Source organism: Solanum tuberosum, unplaced genomic scaffold (genome assembly GCF_000226075.1).
Source record: "Solanum tuberosum cultivar DM 1-3 516 R44 unplaced genomic scaffold, SolTub_3.0 scf00367, whole genome shotgun sequence".
NCBI lineage: Eukaryota > Viridiplantae > Streptophyta > Magnoliopsida > Solanales > Solanaceae > Solanum > Solanum tuberosum.
The window spans coordinates 585745-600753 of NW_006239293.1; the positions used below are offsets into that span (position 1 = coordinate 585745).

General features: G+C 34.3%; 1 protein-coding gene across 4 annotated transcripts; it reads left to right on the top strand.

Moving 5' to 3' along the window:
- The first annotated feature begins 1990 nt into the window (after positions 1 to 1990).
- On the top strand, positions 1991 to 10230 carry LOC102600754 (nuclear transcription factor Y subunit A-1). 4 transcript variants are annotated; one of them, XR_368444.2, is made up of 7 exons: positions 1991 to 2127; positions 3773 to 4070; positions 7089 to 7204; positions 7324 to 7392; positions 8601 to 8765; positions 9482 to 9851; positions 9915 to 10230. XR_368444.2 is itself a non-coding variant. In XM_006361694.2 (6 exons), the coding sequence occupies exons 2-6, from the start codon at positions 3815 to 3817 to the stop codon at positions 9776 to 9778; spliced, it is 903 nt and encodes a 300-aa protein (XP_006361756.1). In that variant the 5' UTR covers positions 1991 to 2127; positions 3773 to 3814; the 3' UTR covers positions 9779 to 10230. The 4 variants fall into 4 exon arrangements, 2 of the variants coding, with proteins under 2 accessions (XP_006361756.1, XP_006361757.1); XR_368445.2 differs by having other exon boundaries at positions 9482 to 9829; XM_006361694.2 differs by having other exon boundaries at positions 9482 to 10230.
- The last annotated feature ends 4779 nt before the right edge of the window (positions 10231 to 15009 follow it).

Here is a 15009-nt window from a genome sequence, read left to right on the forward strand (position 1 = left end):
ATTTGCATTCTGATCCTATTAAAATCACGTTCAAAATAATGACTCACCATGATCCAATATTTAATTTTTAGTCACCATGATTTAATATTTATTTTTTTATTTTTTATAATTTTTATTTCAATTAAGTATTACTCCCTCCGTTTCAAAAAGAATGACCTCATTTCCTTTTTAGTTTGTTTAAAAAAGAATGACCTCTTTTTTTTTGGTAACATTTTAATTTCAGTTTTCCACGTGGCATGTTTAAGACCACAAGATTAAAGAACAATTTTGTACATTTGACATAACTTTAATTTAGGACCACAAGATTCAAAAGTCTTCTTTATTTTTTTAAACTCCATGTCAAGTTAAACTAGTTCATTCTTTGTGAAACGGAGGGAGTAATATTATTCCAACAAATACTTATGAGAAGTCAAATTCATTTTTCACCATTTTTGACAAAAAAATTAATTATAATGAGGGCCACATAATATAAGTATCAAATACCGAGTGAAAATCAAAAAAAATATTCAGCCTTAACTTAATCCATTGTTCTCTCTTCCTTTGGATCATATTTCGAATAAATAAAAGAGAAAAAAAATTCCTTTTTTTATTGTTTGAATGACTTAAATATTTTGGAAAAAGTAGTAAATATTTTTCAAAACTCTCTTTCTACCTTACCACATGATAGGATTCAAGACTTAAGATTCGACCCTAACTTGAGACATGACTCCCAATCCTAATTCGGGATCCGACCCGAACTTGAATCAGGGTCAAGAGTCGGATCATTGGTCAAAGTTAGGTCTTGAGTCGGAGTCAAGAGTTGGATGTCAAGTCGAGGTCAAATCCCGAGACTCGAATCTTAGGTCGGGGTCAAAAGTAGGGTCGCGGGTTGAGTTTGGTGGTTTGGCTTTGATCGAGAATTGAGTTAGGGGAGAGATCAAGAGTCGAGGTCGGATCTTAGGTCTCGAGTTAGGATCGAAGTCAGGAATCAACTCCTAGGTTGAGGTTGAGAGTCGGATCGATCAAGTCGAGTTTAGGGGTGAAGGTTAGGAGTCTAGTTTGGGAGTTTGGTTTTGGGTTGGGGTTGAAAGTCAAGTCTTGGGTCAGTGTCTTGATCAGTCGGGTTGAGATTAAGAGTCGGGTCTCAAGGTCGAGGTTGGGCTCTTGGGTTGAGGTCGAGAGTTGGTTTCAGGAGAGGGTCAAGAGTCGGGTCCTAATTGGGGTCGATATTTAGGTTTCGGGTCAGGGTCGCGATCGACAGTCTAGTTTTGGGTCTTTGCCAAAGTCAGGAATCGAGGTCGTGACTTGAATCTCAACCTAACTTGGGAGTTGGGACCTGGCCCTCAAACCCAACTTGAGCATGAGACCCTCACTCGATCTTAACTTGGGATCAAACATTAACCCAAAACTCAATTTCTGACCTAGGATTTGACTTGAGATCCAATTCCGACCCTAGATCCAATCTTCACCCGACTTCTTACTTAATCTTCTGCTTTAGACCCTGACCCTAACTCTCAAACCTGGCCCCTACCCCAGATCTTACTCTCGACCTAGACCCCGATTTTTTATTATTGTATTTTTAGATCTGGTGTTACAGTAATTTTTTCGACTTATATCTAAATGCTCTTGGGAACATCGTCTTCTTACTTACCAAACACACGAGAAAGCAAGTAAGAAAATCACTTATTTTTCAAGAAAACATTTTCCTTCCTACCAAACACACCCCGAGTAATATCTTATTTTCTTAATAATATTTTTAAGGTATTTATATTTTGAGTTTTGACACTTTTTTTTCGTAAAATTTTATTTTATTTTTAGTTTAGTTAAAATGAAAAGCAGAAGAAAGAGGAAAAAGAAACCTATAATGTTTTGGACATGTATAGATGAGAGGTACATATTCTAGATCTTTCCACATGTGACTCAATCACATCAACTCTCTACCACTTTCATCTCTTTGCATCATCAATTTACGTACTCTAAAAATAATATCTCATTTTATACTTAATAATAATAATAATAATTTTGTCAAAAAGCTCATTGACTACTCAATTTTCCCCTTTTTTTCTACCCAAAATTCTAGGGCTTGTGTCTATTACCAATCACTAATCACTCCTCACTTCTCTCCTCTCTCATTCCTCCTACGTGCAGGTAAGTTTCTTGAATTGGGTATTTCCTATTTTCTTCAAATTATCATGATTTCAGCTTTTTCACGAAATGGGTATTGGATTTTCTTCAAAAAGATACAATCTTTATGTGTTTCTGTTGAAATCCATGTTTTATCTTTGTTGTTGTTGTTCTTGAAAATAGGGCAACTCTTATTTCTTGAAAAGTTACAATCTTTATGTGTTTTTGATATGATGTTGTTTCTGTATTCCCTCTTTGATTAAATGGATATTTCTGAATTCTTGAAAAAGGCAATATCTTTATGTATTTGATTATGGGATTGGTGTTAGAAGTTGTGGGTTTGGGTTTTTCTAATCCACTTGTGCTCATGATCTGTTGGGGATATTGGGTGTTTCAATCTTGAATTACTATAGTTGGAATAAAGAATAATTATAATTGCTCTTTGATAGATATTGTGCATGAAGAAGCTCTATATGAAAGCTTCTACGAGGGCACGAATTCTCGTTTGATTAGTTTCTCTTATTATTGAGTGTAGACAATTCTTGAATTTTGAGATGAGGTTGAGAGGATGTGTGATTTGTTGTGACAAGTTGAGACATGTGATAATTCTATCAATAGGGGTTACTAATTCTTTACTAGTTGCAAGCAGTGCTGTCAAAAGCAAAAAGCATAGAAAGTGGCAAAAGCTCGTTGGGGCTTTAATTGCAATTAAAGAGTGTTTAATAAAGATATGGGCAATGAAAAAAAAATTCCATAAACGCACAAGCACGAACATGTAATGCAAGAAAAAGTAACTAAATAAGTGAAATATGTCAAATAAAGCATGCAAAGTAAGTTCAAAACTATTACTTTGACAATTTATGTTACTTTGCCAAGATATAGATTGTCTAGTACCACTATTTTCTAGGTAGGGTTTGCTGATGATGAGGCACACCTTAGTGAATCAAACCTGCACTAAAAAGTGCTGCTCAAGTGAGATGAGTGCCCAGTTTGATATTCACATAGCTTCAAGGTCTAAACGCTCCTCAAATGAACCTCTTAACAATATTGTCTTTGGAGCTGAGGTGGGGTTTGCCGGGAGGACCGGCGATTTTATTTTTTATTTTCCCTTGGGTGAATTTTCCAGGATTAAGGTATCTGAGAGAGTCATTGAAATGAGATGAAAATTATGGAGACGTTTCAAGTCTAAACAGAGACGAGACGAAACATGCCAGGTGACTTTTTCTTATTTACCTAAGTCTTGGTGGTGGGTAGGTTTTACTTAGTAGCTACATTGGTGGAAGGTAGTAAGTACTCGTGTAATAGTCGATGTGTGAGCAAGTGGTGCCAACACCACTAGTTCAAAAAATAAGAACCATAGTCAAGATAAAATGATGTCTTTTTCCTTCTATTGTCAATCGTGTGAAGTCTGCCAAGATTCCTCGTAGTTCTAGTAATTTACATACCTAATTTACAGTAGATTTGAAAAGGTCAAAGTGTTCTCTTCAAGTGAAAATGAAGGCCATGATTGTTAAACGCTAGTCAGTGAATCCCATGTATCCTCCATTTAAGTGTCGATTTAGAAGACATCTGCATGTGTGGTTTTCAGTAGCTAGAACTGCATAATGCATATGGAGGTGGTCCTCTTTAAATAAATTCCCTGAACTGGTTACTTCATCTTTGCAATTAGGACACTCGTATTGTGGAACTCTCTGAGTAAAACTACAGCAGTATGCCATCAAATTCCAAAAGCACAAATCGGGAGGAAACCAATGCATATAATGTTCCACGTTCCACTGTATATCCTGAACCTTGGTGGAATAGTGCTGTTTATAATCCTGTTTCCCCTGGGTTGATGCGGGAAAATGCATCAGATTCATCATCATTGGAACAATCTGTGGATGGCCAATCACAGTCTGATGGTGGAATCAATGAGGAAGATGATGATGCTCCTGAAAAATCGCAAAGTATCGTACCTTTGCATGCAGGTACATCTTCAATTTTTAATGTTGCTAATGATAAAATAATCATGATCATTGATAGAGAGAGACAGTCTGGCTTTTTTACCTTTTGTGAGAAGTACCAAGTAATAGTCCTTTGTTGTCTGCCCAAATTGTATTTGCTTAATCCATTTTTTGAAGAGCAATCTCATTGATAGTACTATACATGTTAAATATGTTGGTGCACATGACAAGCATTTCACTGACCTTTTAACTTTTTTGAAAACATTTTTTTTTGCTAACTGCATCTAGTAAAATATGTTATTGATCTTATTATTACTTTGGTATCACATGGTTTCCAGGTAAGGGAAGTGCCTGAAAATACACTTCCTTGTGGAGTCTTTATGTCTTTTTCTTAGTGATTTATAGCACAAGCAATCAAATATAAGTTGGTTAAAAGATTAAACTCTCCCATAGGAAAACCTATGTTGCTTGGTTGCAAGCAATTGATATGGGTGAAGATATAGAATCGGATTCGTCATTATAGTATTTGAGGGTGATGGATCAGAGTATGGGTACAAGCACCGGGAAACCATTAATAAATGTGTGAGCATAATATAATATAATATAATATAATATGTAACAAATAATAAAAAAAAAATTGATGACGGGTGTTCGGGCCAGCTTTCACACACCAGTTACTCATGACCGTAAATTCATTAATTGTGTAAACCATCCTCTGTTGCATGGAGTCTTCAATTTTCTTTGGCGACCAGTATCATGTTGACACAGTACATCTAGGGAATTTCGTAGCAGATTCAATCAACATTCAGTGGGGGTTCATTGATCAATGAAGGTGAAACAGAGAATGAGAAGAAGAAGAAGAAGAAGAAGAAGAGTTCTGTAGGTTGGCAGGAAGTTTGAAGAAACCGAGTAGGGAGACTAGCATTTCCTTGCTTTTTCCAAAGAAGGATTAAGGAGAAGATGGGTACCTGATTTATAGAAACTATCACATATTATGAAGAACAAAAACCGTTTTTTTCTGCTTCCATCAAGCAAACATAGATTTATGAAGCTACTCCTTTTGAATTTAGACAAAGAGTTCTGTAGGTTGGCAGGAAGTTTGAAGAAACCGAGTAGGGAGACTAGCATTTCCTTGCTTTTTCCAAAGAAGGATTAAGGAGAAGATGGGTACCTGATTTATAGAAACTATCACATATTATGAAGAACAAAAACCGTTTTTTTCTGCTTCCATCAAGCAAACATAGATTTATGAAGCTACTCCTTTTGAATTTAGACAAAGAGTTCTGTAGGTTGGCAGGAAGTTTGAAGAAACCGAGTAGGGAGACTAGCATTTCCTTGCTTTTTCCAAAGAAGGATTAAGGAGAAGATGGGTACCTGATTTATAGAAACTATCACATATTATGAAGAACAAAAACCGTTTTTTTCTGCTTCCATCAAGCAAACATAGATTTATGAAGCTACTCCTTTTGAATTTAGACAAAGAGTTCTGTAGGTTGGCAGGAAGTTTGAAGAAACCGAGTAGGGAGACTAGCATTTCCTTGCTTTTTCCTGGTGGGAGTAACGAATAACTGTGAAGGGTGGATGTTAGGGGTTTCTAGCTAGTTGCAGATGGATTGAGCATCTAAAATGTGATGGAACACCTTATTTATTTGATAGGGTCATAAGTAAGTGTAAGCCACATGTAGAGTTCCTTTTTTGTTATAGCAAGATCTAGAAGAACAAAAGAATCTGCCAGTTTTTTACCACAATTTTTTTTTTTTTTGATAACCGAGAAATCCGTCTATGACCCGCCCTTTGGACCAATCACAGCCTTCTAAACTCGGTGGATGATGGGCCCGCCCCTCTACCCTTCTCCACTTAAATACCGGGCTTTGCTTTGCATAGTGTGGGGCTTGAACCTGCGACCTAAGCCACAAATCCTCCACCTTTTACCACAACTTAAAACTAAAGCTTATTTGACATACTAATAAAAATGTGTGTGAGCAAAATAAAAATAAAAATTGAAAACTGAGTTAGTGTGGCCCTTTGGATCCCCTCCAGTATAAATGGGTTCTAACAAAAAAATAATTGAAACTGGGTTACTATAGCCCCTTGGATCCCCTCCGGTAATGATCAATGGAATCTTTGATTTAGGACACGTGTCTATCTATAAATTATAGGCTTACGTTGCAATTCCATATTCCACCGTCATCAATTTCCGAATCCTGTTTTTCTTTTACTAAATATGTCATTCCGTCTCTCTAAAAGTGCAGGTTTTACTGCAATTCCAGTACCATTGCTTACCTCCAATTTCTATTTATATTATTTCGCTGCGATTTCAGAAAAGTTTTGTTCTTTCTTCCCTAGAATTTCACTGCCCTAAACCCATTTGCAACTGAGTCCTCTTTCTTATCATACCAGCTTCAACTTCATTGCGCAAAAGCAATTTTTGTATGTATGTGGATAGTGAGATGCTAAGGATTTGGTTTGATCTTTCATCTATTTTATAGATGTTTTTTTTTTTTAAATTGAAAAAAAAAAGCTTTGGAAGGTGAGGTAGCCTCTGCGGCTCTGCCACTGAAACCAAATTCCGGCAGCCAGATATAGTGAGACTCCGTCGTTATGTTCATTGGGAAAACTTAAGACTAGAAGAGAATTGTACATAAAGATGAATGTAAATTAATGTTGGGAAGTGGGTGATAATGAGAGAGAATAAAAAAGAGGATTACAATCCAAACCTTTAATTTGTAGACAGAAAAATGTTATTAATCAAAGACTGCATTGATCTTTACTGGAGGGGATCCCAACCCTATAACTTGTTTTTTTTTATGCATATATGGTATTGTATGTCTATACCATATTTACACATTTTTCATGCTGTACTGAAACTCCTATCAATGTTACTGAATCCTAAAATTTCTGAGATGAAGAAAAAAATGCACCCTGCATAGTTCAAACTTGTAGAGAAAGGTTACTTTTTATCCACTTACATTAGGTGCGCAACTAATTCCTTAATGTATGGATTATGTGACTGGGACTGATGAGATCTATTTTCAAGATCAGATGGGAGTTATGGGAAAGCGGATCAGAATTTTCAGCCAGCTGCTCCAGCCATACCTCCAAGACTTGATGGAAGCCTAGCACAGCCCCAGCAGCTTGAACTTGTTGGGCACTCTATTGTATGTTTGACCATTTTTATGGGTTTTGAGATCTGTTACAATTATGATTTTTGGTGAGTTACTTCATTGATAATGTCTTAGGACTCATGTGGAAGTGATTCTGTTTGATTGGCTACCAGGCTTGTGCTCCAAACCCATATGTTGATCCATACTATGGCGGGATGATGACAGCCTTTGGCCAGCCTTTGGTATACACGTATTTAATTATTTTAAGTCAAATTTTCATTCTTTGATTTGTGTATTAAAATCTTTTATCTAAGCTCTTAAAAGAGAGAGGTTACCTCATGTTTCGTTCAATAATGTTGATCGTGCTGCTAATGTGTGTGACTTTAGTATAATATCTTTCTGGACCAAAACACATCAGTGCTTGAAAAGTGTGAAATCAGATTTGTCTTGGTCCTCTCTTGAGCCTCTACTAGCTTCTTGCCACTTAAGTGATGCTTTAGAAACACTCACCTTCTTGACACTACTTGCTTCCAGGAGCTTGTAATATATTTTGAAGTATATTACTTTCACCATTATTGTTCAGGAAGACTGGGATGACCTATTTCTTCTGGAAGTTTTTTGGTCCAAAGTTGTATATCACCTTAATGGTGCTACGGATGCACAATTCCAGCACAATTATTGGATATTGTGGACACCGTCATTTGAGTGGCTTCAATTAAAGTTACAACCAGAGCAATTGAGATAGATTTACCCAAGTTCAATATCATAATATAAGAAATCTAAGAATTTCTAGTGGCATTAGCTGCCGGAAATGGTTTAATAAAGGGAGCTTGTGCTATTGGGCAGAAGGGGAATCTAAAAAAGAAGAGAGAACGTTTACAACTCATTGCTAGTAAAAAGGGAGTTTGGATCTCTTGGTTTTTGGGTGGGAAGGTTTTGATACCATATTTAAGTCAACAACTTGGTCAACTATAATCTATATAGCACTTCTTTACAGGACTACAGTTCATCCTAATTAATAGACGTGAAATTTCATATGAAAATCATTGTTATAAATGGCCCCCTCTCGTTTTCAGTATAGAAACCTGAATCTCATTGGAACTAGAGGCCTCTAGCTTGATCCTTGCGAAACAATTGGTCCATATTAAGCATTCTGTACAAAAAAGCTCTAGTGTGCATTATGACCTGTTTTTACATTGCTCAACATATTGAGGCTTGCAAAATGAATTCTCCAATATTCCTTCTGCTCCATGTTTATTAAAAGAACAAAATAGAACATATAAAAACAACTGAAACATGATATGGAAAGATATCATGATGTCAGTTGTGCTAAGGTATTATCTGGTTGGTGGGGAAACTCAACATGCTCATTAGCCAGATTATTTAGTCTTAGCTCTAATCTATGGTGAGATTTTCTTTAGAAGTCCTTACCAGCTGTTGCACTATTCAGGTTCCTCCTCATGTACTTGATATGCACTATGCAAGGATGCCCTTGCCACAAGAAATGGCTCAAGAACCAGTTTATGTAAATGCTAAGCAGTATCGAAGGATCCTGCAGCGAAGACAGTCACGTGCTAAAGCAGAACTTGAAAAGAAGCAGATAAAGGGTAGAAAGGTTAGTTTGTGCCCTCTCATGGGGTCACTCTTTCAATCTTCTTCTCCTCATTGTCCGTAATTCGTTTGCCACCTTTTTACGAGAACTTACTACATGAAATCAGTCTTCTGGAGATATATGGAACTTTGGCCAAGTGCTTGTACCTATTCCAATTGGTGCTGAGGCAGATTTATCTTATGCCTGAATGGATTTCCATATTATCTGACTGGTTGGGCAGTGGGCTTGTAAGGGAACTCTGCATTATGAAGAATTTTATATTTTAGCAGAGGGGGGTGTAAGAACTGATGATTTTCTCTACTTCAAGCAAAATAAATAGTGTATAGCAGTTAGTGCCCCTTAATCCAACCCACTACACCTTATTGCACTGGTTTTTTAAAATAATAATATAAAATCTAATATGCAATACTTTTGCTCACTATTGGCTGTCGTTCCCCTCCACTTTCTTATTCCAGCTCTTGCATGAGTTTTAGTTCATTGCAGGGAAGTCTTGTCCCATTAGTTTCGCACAAATACTTTTACTTGTATCCCTTGCTATAACTATCAGGAAGTCAGAAGATTGGGAGGAATGGAGGCACAACATTCAGGCTTGATATTTGTTATTTTAGTAGGTCCCTCATGTCGTATATAATGTGATACCATTAGTAGTCATTTCTGAAGTTTGATGATCTGCTGTATTTTCAAAGTTTTTGACACACCCTCCTTTCCTTGTGTTACAGCCATATCTTCACGAGTCTCGACATCAGCATGCACTGAGGAGGGTAAGGGCCTCAGGAGGACGTTTTGCCAAAAAGACAGATGCTTCTAAGGGTACTGGTTCTGTGAGTTCATCGGGTTCTGAACCTTTGCAGTTCAATGCTGCTGATATTCAAAAGAGGCATGAAAATGGAAGGTTGGCCGAGCTTCAGCAGTCTTATTCGAATGGTAGCAGTTATGGCAATCAAAGTACCTTTCAAGAATCGAAAGATGAGTACCAGTCTGCTGAAAGCAGGGAAGGAGTTTTTTCTGGCAAGTAATTGGAGATACGTTCATGTCTAAACTAGCTCTTGCACTGCAACGAAGCTCGAGTATGTACAAGAGAGTTTACAGGTATTGTTTCATTTCTTGGCTTTTAAAGCTGGGCGGCAATTCATTCTTGGCTTTTTACTTTAGTGTTAAAGGGAGCAATAGAGGCGACGAGCATAGCAGTATTGCAGCATTTGCTTGGAGACTTGCATCTTCCCTTTTGTACAGAGATGGATGAACTTAGAACTAGGATTAGAAGTTGTTCAGTAAGTTTATGGTTGTCCGGTTACCATAGTTTTAGTTTAGGAGACCATGTAAAGAGGTTATTAGTTTTGCATACTTGTCTTATTTCCTTTCCTAATGGTTGCATTAATTTCTGAGTTTGGTTTGTTTTGATGTGATTTGATATGTTATCAAAGATACAGTAGGATGAAATGACATATTTGAGGTTAAAGTGTGCAAATAGGTTCAGTTAGTCCATATGATAACAGTGAAGGTCAATGGTATTGTACAGAACTAAGAATACAGCTTTGAGCACATCCCGCTTCTTTGTCCTCCTTTCGTCTTCTAACCCAATGACCATAACATTGAGCCCCCGACGTGATATTAAGGTGTGCTCAAGCGCGTCCCTCTTTATGAATAATCGTTGAAGAGCTTGTAGGTCTCGAGCTTGGCTCCTTCTGAAAGGTCTTAATGCAACTTGGTTTGCATCATTAGGGTCAAGTTGGGCTACAACCTATTATTTATCTTGTTTTGATCAAGTCCATCTTGATCCAAATGAACTTTGGACAAGGTTTGGGCATTAATTCATTTATTTGTTCAACCCATCTTAACCCGTCAAGTAGGGATGGCAATGGGGCGGGGTAGTGTGGGTTAAAGCCTTAGTTTTTTTTAAAAATTATGCAGGTACGGGCTCCTCCCTTGTGTTCTACTGGGAAAAAACATACCCGCACCGGGTGTATACACCCGGTGCGGTTAAGTTTTACCCTTTCTACTGCTTTTTATTAAATATCTGTAGTATTACTAGCTACCTTATTAACTGTATATTAAAGAAAATCTTTTTAAGCCAAAAAAAAAGGTACAAAACTTAAGAGCCTGTTTGTTAGTTGATTGAAAGTATCCATCAAGTGATCAAGGGTGTGTTTAGCAATATTCTAAAAAAAAAATTCATGTTCAGTTGGTCATAAATTTATTAAGTTACCTTATTAGTCGAAGTAGAGAAAATAAATTTCATAAATAGTTAAATTTCATAAATAGTATTCCACGTTGATTGTATCCTTTAACCCTCTAACCTTCCAACACACCTCTTCTTCGCCACTCCCATAACTGTCATCCTCATCATCCCACACCCTACTACATCCCTTTTTTGTACTGACCTAAAAAAAAAATAACGAATTTGTTTATTTTTTTAGAAAATATTTTTCGATTTTTTTTTCATACCAAACACAAGCTGAATATCAAATGATGAATAACATTGGTATTTGAAATTGATTTTACAATTAAAGCATTTACGTGTTTGCAGACACATTTTTTGGAATCGATAATATTGTGGACAACTGTTGTTTGACGGAGGGAGTGTTACTCCCTTTGTTTCTTTTTATATCACCTTTTTTAGATTTCACTTGCATTAAGAAATTAAGTTGGTTTACAATTCTATTCTTATTAAATGTTTTTTTAACTTTTCAATAAATGATAAATAAATCATCTTTTATTTTTAATTTGTTTGTTGTGATTTCTTTTTCAAATCAGATTTTATAGAGTAATGCAATGGTAAGAGTAATTAATCAATGTGTGAACTAATTACAGTGAACATTATTTACTTATTAGTTTTCCTAGGTTGATGAAATACTATTTATTTTCAAGATTAATTAACTATCAAGGGTATAATAGGAAGAATATTGTAACTTATGCATTGATTTTATGAAATGACAAGTATTATGGACCAATTATTTATAGTAATGATGACATATAAAAAAGAACTGAGAGAGTATGTACCAACTATTTATAATAGGGTAAACTACATAAATCCCACTAGTTTAGGTCCTAATTACTTAGATTCCCCATAGTTTTAAATATTACTTCCTCTACCATATTTCATACTTAGGATACATGAGTTTGAATTCGTGAGATACATGTATTTGTCGAATTTTAAAATTGAAATACGTATTTTATTTATTTAAATTAATTGGTTGTAACTGATTTCCTTAATATAAGGCGGAAATCAAGGAGTGTATTTATGTTTAATTAATTTCATTTTATTATTATTTGAAATAATAAATTCGTTAATACTATTAATAAAAGACAAAAAAACATGTATATCTCGGTCATGCAATTTGATTAATTTCATTTTATTACTCTTAAAATAATAAAATTCATTAATTTGATTTATCTATTATCAATATATGATGTATCCAACAAACAAAATACTTGGATACATGAGTATCATACAAGTACATTCATATGCATCATATAAGTATCTAATATTAATTTTGTGTATTTGTTATATGTGTCTAGTATGAATTTCATGTATCTATTTATATGATATAATATTAATTTTATGTATCTATTTATATGATCTAATTTTAATTTCATGTATCTTTTATATGTATCTATTATTAATTCGATGTATCAAGTATCAATTTCATACATTATATTCAAAATCATGTATCTAAGATACATAGTAAACACACATATAATTATGTGTGTCTAATTATGAAATGTAATTGAAACACACGAATTTAGGAACAAATCACGACGGTGGAGTATTTATTTTATCATTAATCCAAAAAAAAATCAAAATTTTCCCTTTCTTTAAGGATTTGAATTTTTTTCTCATAGATACATATAATCTTAACTCAGATACATGAACTCTTAACTAGATACATGTACACCTGATGTGTATCCAACATTGTTGCACTTGATGTGCATGGTATATTTTTTCTATTAATTAAAGCTTGGCGTAATTCTTTCATCTTGATTGGGTCGTTCCTATACTTAGATCTATTCTCGACTTGAATGTTGGCGTATGAAGAGTCAGTCCCTGCAATGAGAAATTCATGAGTGAAATGAACAAATAAATGTTGTTTGATTTAGTATAATATTGTTAATGTATAGTACATTTAACGAGAATCATCCGATTTTGAGAATGTTCAACCATTAAAGTGTTTGAGAAACAACAAATTTAAAAATATAAAACCTAATTTATAAAAAATTTAACAAATCCCCACTGTATCTGACAAATATTCATCATGATATGTAAATCCCCATATCAGAAAATGTTTAAAAAATCACAATATACACGGAAAAACCAAAAAGTTTACATGTCCTAAACCATGAATCTTTGATAAGCATAACAATATATTAAAAATTGAAGTAGAAAAAAATGTACCCATACCTGTATCTGGTTAGCTTCCATTGCGTCTTGTTGAACTTAAGAGTCGGATCCTACAACCATTACAAAATGGTTATGAAAAGAAACATATAAAAATATCTTTATCATAAATTTATTGTTCATTAACAATCCCTTAACAAGATTTATACCATTTTTTGAATTATGAGCCATTAAAATGGAATGGAGAAATAACAAATTAAACTCAAACAATGCAAAAGGTGTATTCATGAACTGCTAAGGAAGGAGGGGTAATGAGGGATACGTGTGGGAGTGGGGAAGAAGGGGTGAGGGTGGGATAGTGTGAATAGGATACAAACGTTTTGGGATTGGGGAGTGAAGTGGCTGAACTGAAGAGAGATAAAATAATTTGAATTATTAATGTCCCACTAATCAAGGAGATGTAATTTTAAGATAATTATTTACTATTATTTTTTAAGGAATTGTGTATCTGATTTAATTTTCTAAAATATATGGTATATTTATTAAAAAATGGTACTCTATGTAATATTTTTAAAGTAGAGATAAAATATGTATATATGATAATATAGTATGTCTATATAGGTAGTATTTCCTTTATAATAAGGATAACATATAAAAAGGAATCGAGGGAGTAATTTGTTTTGAAATGATATTTCCGAGGACAGTAAATGACTTGGTCAAACTGAAAGGGCTTCTAAAATAAAATTGGCTTTTAAGTTTTATTTTACACGGTTGTTAAGAAATCATTAATAGATTGATCAACTTTACTATTTTGCCTTTTGTTCATATTAATTAGCCTCTTAAAAAGAAAATTTGGATTTTCAAAATCTGTTTAAACTTCCAAAGCCATATTAATTGTAGGGATAAAATAAAAATAAATTACTTCCTCTGTCCAACAATAGTTGTCTACTATTGACTTGACACACTCCTTAAGACACAAAATGGTAAAAAAAATTTAATTTATTATATTTATGTAAGTTTCTCATAAATAATAGGGGTCAGTGGCGTACGCAAATTTTTTTGTAAGTGGTGTCGATATTTAATAATAAATAAATAAATGAATAATTGATATAACAACATTGTATTAATAAAAATTGTTTAAAGCGTATTAACAACTCTCCTAATTTAACTAGGAATTGTGAAAGTTAGAGGTTCGAATTTCATCAATATCAATTTTTGTACAAAATTTTACCCTTAATGAGGTTCGAACCCGGCTCCCGACTCCTTCAGGGAATAATAGCGTTCCAGCCGCGCACCAAAACTAATAAGCTAAGGCAGCACAAAGTGTCATTTATTTGATTATTATTTTTTTACAGATTTTTATATATATAATATTAGGAATTTTCAACGAAGCAGTGTTGGATGACACCCCTTGATATAGGGTGGGTCCCCATGATAGGGGTAATATTACTATATTATCTTTTGACTTTATTAAATTTAATGTTTTGAGAAATGTGTTAGATGATAAAATAGTAGTATTTAATAGCAAGGGTAAAATAGACGCAAAAAATAAATTATCTCTTGATTTTTTAAATTGGACAAGTATTGTTGGACAACTATTTTTAGTATAGTGGACAATTATTATTGAACGGAGAAAGTAATTAATTCTATCAAAATTTAGTAAGTGATCAAATAATAATATTTCTAATAAGATTCCCATTTAATATGGGACGGAGATAATACTAGTAGCAAGTGTTTTTGTTATTAACCAAATGCATATAAGCCTAGAAGGACCTTTCAAGATCTACAAATTTAGGGCAATGTCCGTTGTGTATTTATTTTCATTCAACTAGCAGCAACAATCTTTATCACACGTAAAACAGTTTCCCTTGTGCACAAGAATAATAACATACTCTTCTTTTCGAATTTTGA